This window comes from Notolabrus celidotus, chromosome 8 (genome assembly GCF_009762535.1).
Source record: "Notolabrus celidotus isolate fNotCel1 chromosome 8, fNotCel1.pri, whole genome shotgun sequence".
Taxonomy (NCBI): Eukaryota; Metazoa; Chordata; class Actinopteri; order Labriformes; family Labridae; genus Notolabrus; species Notolabrus celidotus.
Genome location: NC_048279.1, coordinates 30997987 through 31017481, shown reverse-complemented (window position 1 = coordinate 31017481; position 19495 = coordinate 30997987). Strand labels below are relative to the sequence as shown.

The window sequence follows — 19495 nt, the reverse complement described above, 5'->3', positions numbered from 1 at the left end:
TTTGGGATAGCTGCAGTTTAAACACAATAGGAAACAAAATTGAGCCTTCAGGCTTGTGCCCTTTCAAAAAAATAAACAACTAGCATTACACAAGATAAAACTCCAGCGATGATTTATGTTTGTTGAGTTGAACTTTGTTGCTGTATACGGGCATGTGTCCACTAAAGGCACCACCACCTCATTTTGCAGTGCCTCTCCTCAGTGCTTACTGTTCCTAGGTTACAAAAGCTGTCTCATGGCTCCTCTGGATGTATCAGCTAAGCCTTTTTAAATTGCTCCTCATGCCTCATATTGGCTGTCATTAAAGCAGATTTTACTTACAAAACATAAAGACTATGAAGGTAAACGTGTCCTAGCAGCACTTGGAAATGGCACCTTGAAAACATGAGTACAGATGCATGAGATAAACTGTGCGAGGAAAAGGCTGAGGGAGTATCACTGTTTGATCAAGAGTTGCAACTACTGTAGGTGATGCTCATTTCAAAAGCTTATTTAATAAATGTAGAACATTTTTGTCTGGTCAAAAATACCTGGGTTGTCAGTTACCACTAGGATCAGTTTCTCCTCCGCCATTGTTGTTGACAAAGTTGATATCAAAAGCCCGCCTCTTTTGATTTTGATCTGTCAGTGAGGGAGAAGTGACATAGCCAAGCTCAGGTGCTACCAGCACTAAAAAATGCTGTTAGTGGACACTCAATCAATCAATCAATCAATCAATCAATCAATCAATCAATCAATCAATCAATCAATCAATCAATCAATCAATCAATCAATCAATCAATCAATCAATCAAACAGTCTTTATTTGTATAGCTCCAAATAACAACAAACGTTATCTCAAGACACTTTTACAGACACAGCAGGTTTAGACCATACTCTATGTCAAATTATGAACAGAGACCCAACACCAAGACAGGATAAGACTCAGTCTTAACCCATCTTAATCCACCATGAGCATTGCACCTCCCAGTATTTAGCAAGTTACAGTGGCGAGGAAAAACTTCCTTTTAACAGGCAGAAACCTCGAGCAGAACCAGGCTCATGTTAGGCACACATCTGCCTCGACCGAGTTGGGTCTGGGAAGAGTGATAGGGGAGGCAGAGGGAGCGGTGATAGTGATGAGTAGTAGTAGCTGTTGCCACTGGAGTCCAGCATGTCTGTATCAGCTGGAGTCTGGAACGTCCACAGCAGGAGGACGAACCTATGAGACAAGGGTGCTCAGGGACTCCAGAAAGGTCTATGGTTAGTAACTTTCAATGGGACCGGTAGAGTTAAAGTAAGGGATGAGGGGTTGTGAGGAAGGGGGTGAGATAGGATCCCAGTGTGTCAGTGCACCAGTTCTCCAGGCAGTCTAAGCCTGTGGCAACATAACCAAGAGCTGGTCAAAGCCTGAGCCAGCTCTAACTATAAGCATTATCAAAAAGGAAAGTTTTAAGGACACAGGTCCTTATATGTTCTAAACCTATCAGATTTGTTTTGACAGGTTGAGAACCAGTAGTTTAAGGTGCCTATGTAGTCCCTATTCCAGCAGCGACAGTAATAAACTGCTATTTACTCAATGATGCATGAGCACTTAAGATCTAATTATAAAATGCATAAAAGTAAAGCAATCTCAGCAGCCCTTTAAATGAAGATGAAGTGCTTTTATTGAAACTTTAACTCACTTTATGCCAAATAATTTTTCTACATTGGTCTGACTTTTTTCCCCACTGGCTGCCTCTGCTACGTTAATGATTATTCAAATGACTCAGCCGTCTGAAACATCAGGATTTCTGTCATTAAGAATCACAGAGACAGAGATGACATTCTGCAGAAAGGTTCAACAATCACTCAAGAGAGAATTAGTCACAGAGGAGATGGAAACACCAGCTTCCTTCAGTTTCCACGGTACAGGGAGTGGTGCTGTTAGTTGTCGAAGGCTGAGCCCATTAACACTTTACTGCCGTCACACTGTCAAGTTACTTTATGACCACCTGTGGATTGAAAGCAGCAAGTTAATTTGCTTTCTGTGTGGGTTTACTGAAAGCAGTCTGACTGTAATTGCTGCCTGAAATAAAAATAGATGAAAAAGCTTTAGAGTAAAGAGGAGACGTCAGAAGAATCAAAGTGTAGTTCATTGAAAATCTGAAAATGATAGTGTTTTATTAAAATCTGCACACAAAGAAGCCTATTGTGCTTTTATCCCTTTTTCAGCTTTTAATATAATATGATTTAAAGCACAGTGATGGCCTCATACTACTTATATGCAATGAACTCTTAAATGAGAACCAGTGCCAGAGCTTTAAGACAGAATCTAACATTTTAACAGTTTCTAAATGCTTGAAGGTTCTATATGCTCTCATTTCTTTACCACATCCTTGACAAAATGTACAGCCTGTCTGCTCTGTAACGCAGCTTTTGACAAAATAATAAGGGGGAATTAATGATAACAGCTCTGAAATGAAATGAAAGTAGCCGTTATGTAAAAAAGGAAAGAATATGTGATCTAGAAATAATGGTTTGTCTGTCACAGGGTTCATATATTGAGCTGTTAAGTAGATGAATGTGTGATCCAGTGGTAGAATGAGGAGAATTCCCTGTGCACACATACAAACACCCAACTTAAAGAAGTCCCGACCCCCTTAGCTGCAGCTACAAAGACATATGTCATTACCGGCTGTTTTCATCGATTCAGGTCATGCTGCCAGCAACGCTCTGATATGTGATTCATTACACACAGAAATCAATGCAGATTAAGTTTGTGAGTAACATTTACTCGTTTAATAAGCTGGTGGTTTAAAAAAAAAAGCCTATGGTTTGTTACAATGATCCCTATGTTCACTTTTTCTGTTAATATGAAGAAGAAATCTTGCTCATTGGCGTAGCTGTCCAGCTGCAAAACATGCACATATTGAATGTATCAGTATATCGTTTCCTGATGATGCATTTGAATTGTTTACCACGGAAATAGGCTCTCTTGTAATACAGAAACAAATCATGTGAACTGCAGCATTATTGAAAGTTTGTGGCAGGCATGGATTTGGCCTAAGGTTTAATTGCGGGCAGCCCGGGTTCGATTTCAGCCTGCAACCCCCTTCCTGCACATCATTCCCCCACTCTCTCTCCCGGTTTCCAGCTCTATCCACTATCCTCTCCTTTCTTATCAAGGTGTAAGAGCAAAAAACATATAACTTAAAAAAAAAAATAAAAGTGTTATGTGTGTAATGTTATGTCCTGTTGAGTGGTGGCTGAGACACAATATGAAAAAAGCCCATTTCCTTTAAATCTCAAGCAGCTGCAGAGTCACTGAGTTCAAAGTTCAGAAAATGAAGTATTTATTTACATAATTTAAATCAACATAGTAATGACTGGACAAATAAGGGTGGCTTAATTGTATGTTAATATGGATGATGGGCCTCCTCCTTCATCTTCTCTTATTATGAGAAGTGAAGCCACAAAACTGCTCAGGTGGGGGCAGACATACTATGTGCTGGTGGAGCAGTGGAAAGGATGTCACACCCCTTCCCCGAACAGAAACCCTTAACAGAAACCACAATTTAACCAAAGAGGTGTTGTTGCATGAGATCTGAACTACACAAGATGATAGTTGAGTAAACTTTCTACATCAATCATCCACCCAAACCACTTCCTGTGACTCAAGCTCAAGACATAAATGCAGTGTTTGGTTTATTCTGAATCAAAGTTGTCAGTGAGCATAATCCAGGCAGCGATAACTCAGTGAAATGGGAACAGTTTGAGGAGACATAATTTTTCTGAAAATGTCAGCAATGCAGTGAAAAGTTGGTAATTCATCTTTGAGATATAAAGAACCTGAGTGCTTGATTTTTTCCCGTCTGATAAACAAAAGTTCAGTAATTAAAGACTAAGAATGGAGTGAAACCACTTTAGAGCTCATATGTTCCATCTTTTAAAGGTTACAGCATTTAAATGCAGCTTAATTTTGTTCAGTACAAACACTGCTGCACTGTTGGCCGTCATTAATCATCTTTTCCCTGCAGGACTTGGTCAGTGCGTTGAAATCGGAGCTTGGTGGGCTGTTTGAGACTCTGATTGTGGCCTTGATGACACCTCCAACTTTATATGATGCAACCCAACTGCACAAGGCTCTGAAGGTAACTGAGGGGAGTGTTTCCTTTAATGTTTCATTTAATCTGTGGGTTAAAAGTCAAATATAGGAATGAGTTCATACACTCAGATGATGCTTTTTATTTGTGTTTTGGGTTGGCATTCATGCTCCTCAACTTCTGATTCTTCTACCACTTTATATAAACCTTCTGCATGGCACTGGATTTGATTTGAACTTTTATTTGAACCTGAAAAAATGAGAGATGATCATACAAACAATCAGACAGAAAAAAGTCATATTTGCATAAAACAAAAAGCAAACACCAAAGAAATTGTCAAGCACTTGATGATTTGATTTACATATCTGAAGAGGAGAAGGAAGAAGTAAAAACTAAACTCCAGTCATGGTGATTAAGTGCTTTTGCAAGAAAAAGGCTTCTTTTTGTATTTTCCTCTGCAAAGATTTAAATGAGTCACACACTTGACTCATTAAATATACCAGGAAGAGATTTTTTACAAAACACTCCTTACAATTGTACAGGACAAACAGTTAGGTGGTGGTTATGCCATAGAATCCCGACTGTGTGAGACAAGACACTGAATATTAAAAATCTCCTTCATGTTGTCGAGCGGTGCTTTTTGGAAAGGAACTTTTTGGGCAGACTACCAACAGGGAGAAGTGAAATCATAAATAGTACACGAGATGTGTTGTAGTTCCTTCCCGCGGATCAGTCTTCCCTAGTGTTGCCTTTGCTATCTAGAATTATTAACTGCAGTCAGAGGGTTTTGACCAATCAGAATCAAGTATCTAACACAGCTGGGTGATTAGTAAGAAAGCCTGGTAACAATCAAAGATACTACTTCATCTTTATGTTTATGTCGATGAAAAATACAAATGTAGAAATAATACAATTATCTTAATCATGCTGACCAGTTATCTTTATGTGAATAATGTATTACTATGTATAATATAAGATTCTTAATTATACATTATTCTTATACACTTCTGTATATGCTTACACACAAGCTTTTGCCTCCAGTCTTTTGGTGCCAGTAAAATCCTGTGTGAATTAATAACAGTAATGAGTTCCTCCTTCTCTTTATGCCATGCCAGTGAGCCGTGAGCCTGCATACACAATAAATGAGCCCCAACACTGGCCCACATAAATGGACCTTGACCATTATTAATGATATCAGTTACACCTGTGATAAACAAGTTCAAATATCTGCCAGGAGAAGAGCCAATTCCAAGTTGATATGCCAGCTGAAACTAATCACACCTACAAATCACAGCACTGTCACATGAGCATCACATTTTCAAATTCACTGCTCTTGTTTAGTCTTTATTTTTACATATATATTCTTAATTGGCTTCTATTTATCCCTTGACATATGTTTTTTACCTTCTCTGTTTATCTAGACTTATTTGAGGTATGAACCTGTAGAGATCCATCCTCCAGCTCTGAGGCTACATCATTATTTTAACTCAATGATTTAAAGTAACAGCAGATGGTAAGAATACAAAGTTTTCACCAAAACCAATAGATACTGAGAAATAGAGTCTCTATTGGATGACTGTCTTGCAAAAAACAATGCAGTAAGTAAAGGGTAATGTATAGTGAGCAGGTGGTTATGTCTGAAAGGGTGAGCAGGACGCCAATGTGAAGCACAACTGTAAAAGTTTAGTAGCTGTTATAACTTCTGGTTTTAATATGGCTTTTAAACAACAATAACTTGATAGCAATTGTGTTACTTTATATACATATTTATAAAGTATCTATATATGTTTTTATGCTGGCATGTGTATAGATTATGTCTGTTCTTGTGCAGCACCTTGGTGCAGAACTTGTGCTTTAAAGGAGCTGTATAAATTGAATGAACTTAAACTTTGTGACGATGATAGAAGTTGTCCTCCAATGAGCTAGCCAAAACAACGCCAGCTAGTGTGTTGTTGTGAAGTTCTTTGACATCCTTGTAGCATAAAGAATGAAATAAAAGTTCATAATTTAATGATCTCATCATTTTGAAGAATTGAGGGAATAATTTTGTTGGCTTTCAACAGATTCAGCTTCAAACTGGGTTTTGAAAGGATGAAAATCCAAATACATAAAAAAAAACTGATTACAAAGGCAAGGACACAAACCAATTAATTTGAAGATTCAATTTTCATTTTGTCGCAGGCTTGAATCTGTTCAGGGATTTGTCTCACAAATCTTTCGTTCAGAATCAGATTGTGTTTATTTGCCATGAGGAACCTGTCTTGATGCAAAAACAATGAACACAAACATATAGCAGTACTACAACTATCAAGTAACCTTAATTAGGATACAGTTATCAAAAACAATGTAAGAATATATAAGCAGAACATGTAAAAAATACAATTCATACAGAAGTTGGGATGGAGAGTTGTACATTTGTGCAGGACGGTACCAGAGTGTGAAATCTATCATTATAAACTGTATATAAATAAGTTTGTGTGAAATGTAGCTGTCACTTTTGAAGTCTGGTGTACTTCAGTGTAATGCAATAAATCATAACGTTACTGTGATGTTAGGTGACTGTATGTCAGGTGGATCATGAGGGTGGGGCTGAGGCTTCGTTCATGAGGCTTATAGCAGCGGGGTAGAAAATCTTCTTGTGGCGAAAGGTTTTGGTTCTGATGGACCTCTTGCTTGAAAGTCTTGAGGAGTCTGGGGTGAGAAGGGTCAACCACAATCTTACCTGCACGCCTCAGGGTCCTTGAGGTCCTGTAGAGTCGACAGATTGCAGCCAATCACCCTCTCTGCAGAGCGGATGGTTCACTGCAGCCTGATCCTGTCCTTGTACGTAGATTTCCCTGTCATTTTTGAACTGTAGTGTGTTTTTTCTTAATGTAGTTTGTCTGGTTTGTACTTTTTTACTCAAGAAAAAACAAAATTGACTGTATTTTAAATGAGGAGTAAATTATACGCTCTGACTGCCACTGAGACCAACATACCAGTTGAGTTAACATCTGCAAGCACAACCATGATTTGTGTCCAAATAGAGAGCAGAGCAGAGCAAATGTCATACAAATAATTTCCTCAGAGGATGTTAAAGGGTTGCAGTAATAAAGAAAACAAGGATAAAACATGGAAAGTCATATATAAGTAAAATGTGTGTTTTGTGACTGCTTTACCACCAATCAATCTGTTTGTTTGTTTGTGCTGGTGGCAGTGACATGCAGCAATATACTCAAATTTAGTCCATGCTTAGTGCGTCGAGTCAATGCAGTTGAAGCCAGGATGCAATTCAACAAACAACATGTAGTTCTTGTTCTGCATGATGAAAATCATACTTCATAGGGTGTTGTTTTCATGAATTAGTCATCCTTGCTTTTCTCTGTGTTTCAGATTTATATGTATTGAATGTAAAAAGGTTAAGGCTGGTGTCTATCAGAGATATAACCCTGACTTTGTATCTTGGGGACTGCCTCCTATCACATATTTTGTCTTGCATTCATGATGATATTTCATTGCCCCTGTAATGTGGCTCAAATGAATAAGGCTGTCACACACAATATAAAGCTTTTACATCAGAGTGCATATAGTCTATTAGCTAATCTGTTTTTATAGCTTAGATATTCAGATTTTTTTGTCTTCAGTCTGGCATACATACCTCGGCAGCTCTTTATGTCCCTCTGACGGCTCATAAAGTTTGAGGGAAGTTTGCCGGAGGAAGAAATGGTTCAGCAAACTCCTCATCCTCTAATAAGCTACAGATGGATTTTATTCTACTTTTATTGCAATTTAATCACATTTACATTTGCAGTGCGAGTGCGAAATAAAATGTTCAATCAAAGTGAAGGCAAAGCATTAAGGACTTGCCCTCGACATTCCCATCACACCTCCAGCTCACTTCAGTTTAGCACATCTGATAAATTTCCCTGGAAGGTTAATTGCAGCAAAGAGAGCTGAATGATCTTTAGAGTAAAGCTGAACCCTGAAGCTAATTCTCTTCCGTAGCCTGAGTTTATTCTCTAATGTCACGCCTTCTTAGTGTGTCATCCATTGCTTTAGAACATTTTTGAGCTTTTGTCTCTTTATCAACCTTCAGATGAATATAATAACAAGAGATAAGATTGCTTTGAGGACGCGCTGCAACACAAAGCCATGTTCGCACATATTGAGTTCATCCACATATTGTGTTTTGTTCCCAGGGCGCAGGGACTGATGACGACGTGCTGATTGAGATACTGGCCTCCAGGACTGGAGAACAGATTAAAGATATCATCAAAGTCTACAAGAAAGGTGACTTTCTCCGCTGTCAAAGAGAGAAACAAAAGTGGAGTGACGTGTTTGCTCAGTGAGGTGTCGATTAGTTATTCTGATTCCTCTTAACGGTTTAAGACAACCAAGTATCTTAAACAGGTTAACAACAGTGAGCCTACTACAGTCCATATGATAATGTTTTACTACCAACCAAAATTACAACATGCACATAAACACCAACACTCTCATCCCTGCATACACACATTCATAAACCCCCTACACAAATCTCTCTTCTCCCTCTCAAGAATAAATCCCATCTCTTCTTGTCTTAATCTTCTCTCCCATTTTTGTTTTTCTCTTTTTTTTCCTTTCTTGTCAATCTAATTTATTAATTGTTCTTCTCCCTTCATTATTAGTCTATTCTTCTGTCTGTTTTGTTTTGTTCACTTTTGTTTTGTGATCCTCTTTTATACTCGAATCTGTTTGTGTAACGCTTATGTAGTCTTTACCTGATAACTTGAATCCATTATTGTTTTCCAACACTACTTTTTATCTTCTTTTATGTTCTGTTCAATGTCTAGCACTTGTACAATATTCACACTCTTGCAATTAAAATAAAAAAAACATAACAATGATAATAAAATGACCAAGTATGACTAAAAACTAGCCTGAACACTTATAAGATTTAACAGTTCCATTTGACCATCCATGACTAAGGTCTACAACCATGCTACTTTGCTAAAGCAGCACCTTGAGTGTATGTGAATGCATGCTTACATGTTGTAATAGTCAAATACTGTGTAGAAATATTGGAAACTAGCCATTTTGACCCATTGGTTAAGGGTTGAGGTCATGGCCATCTTACTAACTGAGCCAGAAATCACCATATTTAGACTTCATGATGTTAAACTCTGTCAAACACATGAATCCATGCCTCATAACAGACACTGAATGGACACGATGCTGTCTTAAAACTATCGACTGAGATCACAAACCGGATCAGAAACATGTTTGCTAATGTATCTTATAAACTAAAGGTTGGTCTCACCCTTTAAAGAAAAGTATGCTACTGTTTGGCTCTGAAGCGGGTGATAATACATGCACCTTTAGTTTTGCAGGTACTTGGTTATGTCATATCATTTTATGTGCAAAGTGAAATATTGCCCTGATGATGGCGCTGGATGGAAAGGAAGAAAATCACAAAGTTAACAAGGGTTTTTATTGGGGGCAATCAATATCTGAGCTTAATCTCATGGTATGCTTCCAACAGTAATTTATATATTTTATTAGAGGGGAAGACGTCGGCTCGCCAAACTTAGTAGAATTTATCTTTCAAAAATCCTCAATGAAGATAGAAACTCCATTTAAATCCATCCAATTGTTCCATATCCAAGATATTCACAAATGCTGTTTGCATTAAGACTCATGATACAATATGTATCACAGTATATGGTTTATGATGAATGCATCACAAAATATATTGCAGTATCCTAAGCAGAAGGATGCGTTACACCATACAAGACTTTGTGATAAACCAATGTTAATCTGGTTTACATTAGGGATATGTTTTTACCACTTCCTGTTTGTCATTGCAGTACAGAATCTATCTTAACATCTGTGTGCATCAGTGCAAGAATGATTCTTACATACCAGTGTTCAAACTGCAACAAACCTCTGTGGAAAATACGCAGGAACACAGTCTCAGAGGGCCAAAGGCGAAGAAACTGCCTTATTTGATCTGGGAAATAGAGAAGGCCATGCTGTCTTTTAGCCCAATAATCAAATATCCGCTGTCGGAGATCCTCCCGCAGAATGGAGGACGGCACAGGAGGGTCGATTGCAACCATTAGAGACTTTTCCGAGCTGGAAATGTAAACAATCTTCTGTCCCTCTTCTCCTCTTTCTCCCAGAGTTCAGCAGCAAGCTGGAGAAAGATATCTGCTGTGACACCTCGGGGCACTATCAGAAACTACTGGTGATCCTCCTGCAGGTATAAGGAGGGGCTTGTGTTTCCTTTCCTGATAATGAGAGCCTCTGGTGATGCCATTACAAAGTCATGAGAGGTTTAGGTGTGCATTGGCAGGGGGGAAAGGAGAGGGGGAGTACTGCTCAAAACACCACACTACCTTTAGAGGCAGAAATATTATCTTTGTGTTTGGGGACACTCAGCAGCTAATGTAATCTTCAGGGGTTAGAGGGTTCAGAGTAGGCCTGAGCTCACCGTGTTTCCAACCACACTGACCTACTTTCTCTCTGTTTGTCAACCTATCCCTCTGTCTTTCTATCTGTCCATCTACGAAGGGGAGCAGAGAGGTGGGAGTGGACGAGGCAAAGATCGAGAAAGACGCTAAGGTAAGACGCGAGGACATGAGTAAAACATATGGCTTTTAAAATGTGCAAAATTCATGCAACTTTTACAATCCAAAGCATATGATACACCCATGTCACAAATAAGATATTGCTCTTACACATTCCCTCTTTTCTTGTGCCACAAATCTGTCATCAGACCAGAGTGATAATGTTGACTTAAATCTGCAAAACACACACACACAAAAAAAATCCCCATTTCCTGGCTATGACCAATGACTTCCAGGAGGTTCAACTGGTTGCCTGATATCTCCTGAGGAATATTTTTAATATTACCCACTATTGAAATGTTGAGTTGTTTTTATGAGAATAACATACAGTACGGTATCTCTATGATAGGGCCTGTGACGTCTAACTGCTTTTTTTTTTTGCTGGCGGGGTCTATTTTTTCTAAAAAACTAAACAGTTCAGTATTTTCAGTGCTCCTTGAAAACAGTCTAAACTTTGAAATACCTTTGTGTACGTGGATGTTACTTCTCCCTCACTAACCAATCAAAATCAAGAAGGGGAAAGGACTCCTGGTACCAACTTTGTTGACAACAGTGACAGAGGCGAAACTATCCAGACATGCTTTTTTGATGGTACAACTTCCAGGTCCAGAGCTGCTGATAATGCCAGGACACAATCCCTTTCCATTGATTTCACAGTCGCAGTGATTGTTCCAAGTGAAGAAGAACATTAAGCACCAATGAAAAGTCCTATGAAATTGAGATCATGGGTGCTACCAGCACAAAAAGTGCTGCAAGTGGACACAGGCCCTTTATTTGAAGTTAACTTGCCCCCCCAAGACTTTCATTTCTAGTGTTTGTCATGATAACCAGAAATAGCTGTACTGATGTAATCTTTAAATTTGTAGTCATTTAATTTTAAAGGTACATCAATTTTAATTACATAGATATTAGCCAAAAATTCTTAATTTCTCATTCTGTAAAAAGAAATTCAACAAATTCATGCAAATGAAAAAGAATCTAAGGCAACGCAGGGAATATAACAAAAAATTTATAATGAAATTGAAGATTAGAGTGTATAGATCCAAAGAACTGTGCATCATCCTGTATTCTGCTACTAAAAAGCGCCAAAAATATATATTTTTTTCAAATCAGGGGGCCTGATTCAAGAAGTGCAACCTCGAGACAGTTCTAAACCACAGTTTTTTCTCATTGTTCACAACTGCTGCAATAATCTGTGAATATGAACATACACAGTTAGGTAATTTGTATATGCACCATACAAACAGAACTGACAAAACCAAATAAAAATAGATGATAGATAATCCTCTGCCACATGTAGATAAACACTGTACAACAGATCATGATCTCCTGTTCAGTATCAAGTATCTCATTCTGTTTGTTCAGTAAAGCTTAAGGTCAAGGCTGAAGAGCTAGAAATAGATAAATTAATTAAAAGAGGCAAACCTTTGAGAGTGGCTCTTTGTGTTTCCTAATACAATTTCTAATTATGTATATTGAACTGTGAATTGGGATTCAATGATAACAAAGTGCTCCTATTTGTCTCTGAAAGTCAAACAGGGTTAATAATCACAGTCCATGTACAAAGATCAGTTCATCTTACAAATAAAAGACCCTGAGACTCGGTCTCTTTTCTCTGACAGCAAAGAGAAATCGAGAGAAAAAATCTTTATTTGCAGTTTTGACACAGAATAAGGTCCTACATGCGCTCTCTCATTCCTGCTCTTTCTGTGTGTTTCAATAAATCATGCCAACACAAGGTTATTTTGTGTGTTTGAGTGTGTACAATCTGCCACTGCAGGACTTGTATGCCGCTGGGGAGGGCAAGTTTGGCACAGATGAGGAAAAATTTATCACAATCCTTGGCAACAGGAGCGCAGAGCATCTCAGAGAAGGTGAGCCAGTGAGAGTTTGTCTGTGCCAGAGTATGTCAGTGATATGATGTATGAATGCTGAATAAGAGAGAAGGTTGGAGACAACGTACAAACATTATCCATTCATGTTCTGTCTGAATGTGTTACTTAAATAATTCAGCTTTAAAAGGTCAGCAACTGTTCAAATAAATATGCAGTGTTTCAGACGATGTTCCTGTTTTCACAGGTATCAATATTATTTTGAACTACCTTGATAATGAAAAATTGAGGTGTACAGAGACATCAGAAAAATATTCTTTCTCTCAGTCTGTACAAAGATAAGTAATCAGTAGAAGGCAGAGCTTATAAAAACAGAGCACAAACACTGGAGGGGAAAACAGTTCATGGCTCTCAACTTGTTCAAAGTGAAGGTGCTCTTTTGTCAGGTTTGTCTGCTATGAATCAAAACTAAAATTCCTAAAAGCTGTCGTGAGAAAAGATGGAGTGCCAACAGGGTAAAGAAACCAAAGATGTGATCTGTGACAGAAAACAAAGTCATCAGGAGCAGAAAGTAGATGCAGAATGAAATGTGAGGCATCATCAGGGGGAGTTTGAAAACTGCTGAGTCACAAATGAAGCCACACAAACTGCAGAGGTTGAAGCCATGCTATGCAAGTTTGAATCTTTGAATCTATTACAATTTTTGTAATACAACTAATAAAATAGAAATGCAACTTGACAGAACGTCTGCGGCGTTTGGACTCTGTGGTGATATTTTTGAGAAGGAGGGATGTCTGTTCTGAGCAGCAGCAGGATAAATCCCCCATGTAGTCTGGACACAGTTGGTGGTGGCTGATGACTTGATGGCAGATGATTTTGCAAAGTCAAGGTGGCGATGGGGAGGCAGACGGGTGCATGCATGATCAGCATGGAGGAACTAATTTGGGCTTAGAGCTAATAAATACTAACATTTTGCTTTAACTTACTTACACTTAACTTGTTATCAGGGTTAAATACCATACTAATGTCCATGAATGTGTCTAGTTCACTCTCTGTGGAAACAATTGTAATATATATATATTTTTTTTTTCATTTTTGAAGTTATATTTTTGGGCATTTTTGCCTATATTGATAGGACAGCTGAAGAGAGACAGGAAATGTGGGGAGTAGAGAGAGGGGGAAGACATTCAGCAAATGGTCAAGGCCGGGAGTCGAACTAGTGACCGCTAAGACGAGGATTAAAGCCTCTGTACATGGGGCGCACTTAGACCACTAGGCCTTCGGCACCCCTACAAATAATAATACTTGAGATAAAGTTGAAGTGGAATATTTGACTTAAATCAAACTTTCTCAACATTAACAAACCATTGTTTGTCTGTAATGTAAATGACGAATTTGACATCAACTCAGCAAGTCCACCAAATTCTTGCCAAAGTTTCCAAGTTGTTGTTCTGACTTGAGCAAACAATCACGTTTATTTTCCAACTCAGTAAGTCATTTTCCAATTCATCACATGAATGCAGCATTGGGCTCCAACTGTGAATATAAACACGGTCTGACTGAACCGAGGCTTGAGTTAATTTGACGTCCGTCCATTCAGGGAAATCATTCCTCCAAGCAACACGGGACAAGGAGGAATGACACTGACAGACTGTTGAGCATTTCATTGTACTTTTTTCCACTTTTTGTAGACATTTCACACTTGGATAGCTATTTAGCATATGTGAGTATACTTTCTAGTTAGAAACTTGACTTTCTTATCCAGGATAACTTGATAGTTTCCCCTTGCAGTGGCCATGGTTTAAACAGTATGATGTATTATATTCCACCTTAAACTGACAAATGTTGTATTTTTGACCTGATATTTATTGGAATTGCATTGCAAATATCAGACACATTTAATACTGGCATGTAATTAATCAGGGTATAGACCAATACATACTCCATGCTACTACTGACTAAACTGTGGCAGGTACAACTGCAAAATATCCAACACGTCATATTCTTCTCCCTAAGAGGACACTAATCAGGTTGTTGTTGTTTTCATGATTCTCTTTAGTGTTCGATGCCTATAAAAAGATCTGCGGCTCAGATATCGAGGACAGCGTTAAAGGAGAGACCACAGGGAATCTGGAGAACTTACTGCTCGCTGTTGGTAAGTCCAGTGATTCATAAGGACAGTACTTGACTCTTCATGGAGTCTTTGTATCTGATGTGCATTCAAGGCTGAAACACAGAACAAGTCAGAGCTAATACAATGTCAGATTACCTTGACAAGGACCCCGCTTTGCTTAGAAACCTGTCATAGCCTTGTGTTTCTTTTCTCCACAGTGCAATGTACAAAGAGTGTACCAGAATTTTTTGCTGAAGGCCTCAGTAAATCCATGAGGGTAGGTGTCAGCGTGCCACAGCATCTCTGTGAAAATCTTCAAAATTAACTTGTGTGTTAATTTTGCTTTTTGCTTTTTTGTTCCGTTTTATCCCAAAATGAGACTTCATGTACCAGGAAAAAACTAAGCAAAACCCCAAAAATGTAGGAAAAATATGTTTAATTGAAGTGATACCTCAGCTTTTATGTTCTATTACCTGTCAACCTTAGAAGTATTATACTTGTATAAGTCACCTCCAAAGCAAGTAGTATTCATTAAAACACAACTTAAAGGTTTTTAGGAGAAAATCTTTTAGTATTTTTGTCTGAGGATTGAGATTTGAAGTAAAAAAAATGAAGGAATCATCTTAAAGACCCAAAACAGTGCAAACATCCACCTGTCAATTTTTGCTGGATGTATCGGACTCCAGAAGCAACAACTACTACTATCCGTCTCATCACTATAATCTCTCTCTCTCTCTCTGTCTTAATCTCCTCTATCCCTCTTTCCAACCCCAACATGGTTGAGGCAGATGTCTTTCTTACATGAGTCTGGTCCTGCTGGAGGTTTCTGCCTGTTAAAGGGAAGTTTGTCCTTGCCACTGTAACTTGCTAAATGCTGCAAAGTGCTCTGCTCATGGTGGATTAAGATGAGATCAGACTGAGTCCTGTCTGTAAGATGGGACTGGATCTTATCCTGTCTTGATGTTGGGTCTTTGTTAATAATAGAACATAGAGTACGGTCTAGACCTGCTCTGTTTGTAAAGAGTCTTGAGATAACGTTTGTTATGATTTGGTGCTATATAAATAAAGATTGATTGATGTTGAGTGAGAAAGAAAGAGAGGTGTATACTTAATATGTTCAATGTGATCAAAAATGAAATCAAAATTGAGCAAAAGTCTCCCTGATGTCATTAAAGATATATCCACATCTACACAGCAGGCATGTGAAATGAAGCGCCCTCTGAAAACACAGTCAGTTGTATTTTTGGAGAACACTTTTTCATGAAGAAGGTTATTTTTCTAGCATAGAAAGTGGATGAAGATGTCATTTTAAAGACTGTTGACTCCAGCTAAAGGAAGTTGTTTGTGTTTAGCGTGCTGGAACTGATGACGACACCCTAATGAGGATAATGGTGTCCAGAAGTGAGGTGGACATGTTGGACATCAGAACCAGCTTCAAAAAGATGTATGGAGCATCTCTGTACACTACTATCCAGGTACGACTGATTCAATTTCAGCCTTCAGTAACTCTTCACAGTGTGTCTGTATCTTTCTCACTATCTAATGACGTGTACCAGAAAACAGAGAGTGAAATTCTCCTCACATGTATCTGCTTGATATTCCAAACATACTCATCTGTGCCTCTGCATGCTTAAAAGCACCAGCTGGGTGTATATTGGTTATGCTGCTGATACACCATTCATATCAGTGCAGTGATGGAGAGATTAGTGATTTGCTTTAAACGCCTTGTTCAGCCTGATGAAACTGCTTCCCTGCTTTTCGCACAAACCGGGATGAATTGATGTATTCTTCAGAGGCCAGATGTTCAGGGAGAGTTAGTGCCATCCTCCAATGGAGCTACCAGATAGCCAATAGATACTTGAGATATATGATGAAGTAACATCTAATGAATACAGTAGCGATGATTAAATCTCCCTTTTTAAAGTATGAATTTTTCAAAGTTGCATTTTTCCCAGAGAGACAGTTTCACAAGTTTCCATGATTTGTTTCATGTTAGTGGACCATATAGCTGATATTCAACAATTAAATGTAACCGTCTTGAGCCTTAAGTCTGGCTGCATTCCAGTTATAATTGCACCTCCATGTCTCTGGTTTTGCTCTAATCAAAATTACCAGCTGCTGTAAGGGAAAAACTGAAATGTGGAGAATTATAACAGCAATGATGTCTTCCATGTAGGGACAGAAATATGAAAATGTTAACAAATTAGAAGGGAAATGGCTGTTGCATGGAAATGAAACTATGAATACTAACACCAACACAATCGTTCATAGCATCTAAAAGGAGCTATAATAGTTTGTTCTTGGTTAAAATGGTAAACTAACAGCTACAAACGCAACAAAAGTAGCACATTATTGGGTATCTAAACGCTTGGAAAGCTCTCTTAAACAGTGTGTGAACCAAACATTGTGTAAAACATGGACACAGGCTCGGTGACGCCACCCATTTTATCTCAAGAGGTGTTATGAAACCAAACTATAGAGGCTGCCATGTTGGAAATGCTGCCTCTACCTAACTTTTGGTCAACCTAGAAACAGAAGAGGTGGAGCTGAGGGGAGCTTTAAGCCTCCTGGCAAACAGATACAGCATGCCCACCTGTTGGTCATATCAGTCATTTCAATGATTATACAAAACAATGGATAACTCTTCGCCTTAACATGACCAAAATGGATAAGTTATCAGAAAATGAATCTCGGTAAAGTGGGTACAAATAAAGAAATTCGCTATTCAGACCAAAACCTTGTATTTTGAAGGTAATAAATATGTTACATTTTGTTGTAAAAATTAGCATTTTAACCTTTAAACAGGCTTCCTGGGCTTTAGGGGCCAGGCTCAAGTGGAGACTGAAGGAACTGCAGTTTTTGCACCTTTTTCATTGGCTTTGTCTTTCAACACTGGAGGCTTCCACTTGGTGTGAACATCATCAATCCCATATTAAAACCTTAATACCAAACCCAAAAGAAGGCACAATTTCCATCTAATTAGTACTAAATATGATAATGTCAATATAGTTAAAAGTCTGATTCATACAGCAAGAAAAGTATGTAGCTTCTGATTGAATTCCAGGACATGTGGTCCACTGGAAATACACCAAACAGTTTGTGTCTCACACCCGAGCCACAAGTTCAGGCTCAACACATGGACATGGACATATAGAGATAACATCCTAGTTTGTGAAATAACTGAAGGATAGGATAAGAAATAATAAACCTCCACAGATGTTTCAGTTGACCCCGTGTGCAGATGGATGTCCTGTCAACACTTTTACATTCACTCCTTTTTTAATGATGGTCTTTTGGGAAAAACAGCTTCTGTGCCACAGGCGGATTCTTCACAGCAGGTGCACAGCGATAGGGCCACTGGGTAAAGTTAAAGTAAGGCTTGGTGACAGCGCCCGTTCCAGTCTTTATAATTAATTCAATGTGACCACTCCTATGTGAATGTAATGAGAGTTTACACGGTTTTGGTTCATTCTCCTGAAACTTAATGCAGTATAGGAGAAGGATGTCTATCCATGGGGCACACAGTGCTACTGCTACACTTACTAATTTAAGTCTAAAACAAAGAGTTTACTATAGTGATTGGGACTAATTGGGCAGTATCATGATTTACAAAAGTCCTACATGATGTATAAAATAAAACAGTAATTTAGTGGTTTTAGAATGACTCAGGATTGAAAACAAGCTAGCTAATTGGTTAGATAGCAACATAGCATCCCCAGCTTTTTAGAGCTTTGTCTTTGCACCGTTTCTTCATTCTTAAAAATGCACTTTGTGACACTTAACTTTGGCTTTGTTGTTGCTTTTGTGTACAGTTTTATTGATCCAGCTCTTATCAGCTAGTTTGAAAATGTTCTTAGCACATGCTAAGCTGCTGATAAAGGCTGGGGGTGGAAGGGAGAGGGGGTGGATATTTATGATAACATTACATATATTTTCCAGACACTTTTGTCAAGAGCAACAGTGACAACACATTTTATGTAGCTAACCCATTCAGAATAAGCTCACTATCATAAACAGTAATATAGATCCAGCTTAAAGGAGCTAATTGGCTTCATTTTGTTGCATTATAGCTTGGCCGACTGATAGGAGATGTGGGAGTCAACTGAAGGGCGAGAGTGTTGAGATTCATGACAATATGTTACATCAATTTGGCACTCTGACAATTTTGTTAAGCGCGACAGTGACAATACAAACAGTTCAGGGGTTTATTGTCTCGCTCAAGGACAAACTCTCACAACATGTGGAGAGGAGGAGCAGGCGATCCACTCCTCTGCACTACAGCCGCCCACAGGCATGAAAACAAACAGTGTGCCATACAAGTATCATTGGGACAAATACCAAATACAAGTAGAACATTCAGAGTTATTTAACGTGGAAAAGAAAGAAGAGAACACTGACTATATACTTTCCCGTCCTAAAATCTGATTCTTAACTGTATTTCAAAATTGATCCATAAAATAAAAAAAGGAACCCAGATTTTTTTAATGTTTCATATAATAATTACCCCTGTGTTGTTTTTGCAGGAGGACACAGGTGGAGACTACCAGAAGGCTCTGCTCTACCTCTGTGGTGGGAATGATTAATGGTTTTTATGATGTGTTCAGCAGCACTGAATGAACGATGAGTCTCAGTGTCGCTGCAGGACAAAGCAACACATGAGATGAGCGTATCGATCCAGAGTTGCTGATTCTCTCTAACTTTGGCTTGCTATTGATTGAATTAGTGTGAAATATTCACCTGTCGTTTTGACTTCTGTTAATGTGCATGAGAAGCAGCTTAAGTGTGTTTACTGTTTGTGAAAATTGAAAAAAAAAGCTCAAGCACAGTAATGAGAGTGGTGCTTTATTTTTAATTTAAAGGATGTAGGCAGCTTTGTGTGAAATAATTAAATGTGCTCTCA

General features: G+C 38.4%; 1 protein-coding gene across 1 annotated transcript in view; it reads left to right on the top strand.

Annotated features, from left to right (window-relative positions):
• anxa5a (annexin A5a) overlaps positions 1-19495 on the top strand; it is a 32283-nt gene extending 12788 nt beyond the window's left edge. The window contains exons 7-15 of the mRNA XM_034690920.1: positions 3998-4111; positions 8242-8332; positions 10204-10283; positions 10595-10645; positions 12431-12524; positions 14542-14637; positions 14814-14872; positions 15948-16070; positions 19119-19495. Of these exons, the coding sequence (XP_034546811.1) occupies positions 3998-4111; positions 8242-8332; positions 10204-10283; positions 10595-10645; positions 12431-12524; positions 14542-14637; positions 14814-14872; positions 15948-16070; positions 19119-19178 (768 nt within the window). The 3' untranslated portion in view covers positions 19179-19495. The remainder of the gene's footprint in view (positions 1-3997; positions 4112-8241; positions 8333-10203; positions 10284-10594; positions 10646-12430; positions 12525-14541; positions 14638-14813; positions 14873-15947; positions 16071-19118) is intronic.